Genomic DNA, 1,549 nt, shown 5'->3' on the forward strand with positions numbered 1-1,549 from the left:
CAAGCAAGCTCACTTGTTCCCTATCATAATTACTCGTAAGTCATAACGTACAGCAAAGCACCTTTGCTAGAAAACTCACACCAAAACAAAGATAATTAAATTAGTTCTAAGCAACTTTCTTCATAATCTTTTTTTCCAGCAGTTCAAGTGTAACAAATTTACAAATATGAAAGCGAACTGATCAACAAAATATAGCATTAGCCACATGAATTGGACAGGTTTGACATGTCAAAACCATTAAAGCAACCCCTACCAAGATCCAAAAAATCATAACGCTACTAGTTGATGCTTTGCATATCAAGTTTCTTCAATAGTTTCTTGTTTATGAATTGCATGGTCGGATTATAGAGACAAATTAGAACTGGAAAGAGAGCATTACTTACAATAGAAAACAATGCAGTTTTAGCACTGGATTTACATTAGTTCCTTTAACGCCAAAACGAAATGCAGCATGAGTTACACTAGATCACAATTTCTACTAAATTACTACTATTCTGAATTGAAACCTATGTAGGTTATGCACTAGCCGCCTTGCATCAGTCCCTTTATGGTTACAAAAGAATTGCAGAAAGAGTTTCACTAGTTCACAAATTTATACTGTGGATGGCCTGAAAAGAATTCTCCAAGGAGCTCACTTTTCAGATTCAAACCCAATATTCCAAAATCCTTCAGGAGTTAAAGGAGGTGCATATCTGTATCGATGCCTTGAAACTCCATCATGATGCTCACAGCGTAGGTTTTGCCTATTACCATTGGACTCCTTATCTTCACCAGGATGAACAGCATCATAAAACTTCTTACATTGCAGGCATTCGACCCCTTTTAAATTTTCTCGTTCAGCTTTCTTTCTCACAGGTTCAATGTATTTGAAGCCTGTCGCACCTGACCTGGCCGGAGGCAGCATTTCCTGCTTTTTAGGGTCACTATCAATATTCATGTCCTGAGTTTCATCATCTGAGTCTTCAATTTTTTTGTCCTTCGAATTTGGTTTCATGTGATTCTCAACCTCATCCTTCATCACCTTTCCTAAGTTTCCTCTGATATTCTCCAGGGGAGTATCGAGAAAATCATCATGAGGATCAGGTCCAACTCGACTCTGATGTGATCTGGTATCCCTCCAATAAGAAACAGAACGCTTTGTACCAGCTGTTGGGCAGGATCTGACATTGGCTGGAATGTTAGGAGCAACAAAAGCACTTGAAGTTGGAGGTGAGATGGAGTTGGATCTTGGGATCAGGCTAGCTCTTTGGTCATCGTCCTGGACTTCCTGTTTGTCTTCTTGCTTAATTACTTTGCAGGCAAAACCAGTAGCCTGAGGAACTTTATTTTCAACCTCTAATAAAGATGGAATCACTTGTTAGACAATCTCAATTCCTTTTCCTATTCATTTGGAAATTAAATTCCACTTAAGATTTGCTAAAACAGTGAGCTTCCTTGTGCAGAGGCATATCTTCCAATGTAGATAAACAGGAAGAAGGAAAACGAAGTGAGCAATTATTAAGTGATTGATTAACATGCTTCTTTTTTTTTTTGGGGGGGGGGGGGGGGG

General features: G+C 38.7%; 1 protein-coding gene across 1 annotated transcript in view; it reads right to left on the minus strand.

Moving 5' to 3' along the window:
* Nucleotides 1-355: 355 nt before the first annotated feature.
* The window catches only part of LOC107010234 (protein gamma response 1), a 4,779-nt gene continuing 3,585 nt past the window's right edge, over nt 356-1,549 (minus strand). The window contains exon 3 of the mRNA XM_015209479.2: nt 356-1,335. Coding sequence (XP_015064965.1) covers nt 632-1,335 — 704 coding nt within the window. The 3' untranslated portion in view covers nt 356-631. The remainder of the gene's footprint in view (nt 1,336-1,549) is intronic.

This window comes from Solanum pennellii, chromosome 1, assembly GCF_001406875.1.
Source record: "Solanum pennellii chromosome 1, SPENNV200".
Lineage (NCBI taxonomy): Eukaryota > Viridiplantae > Streptophyta > Magnoliopsida > Solanales > Solanaceae > Solanum > Solanum pennellii.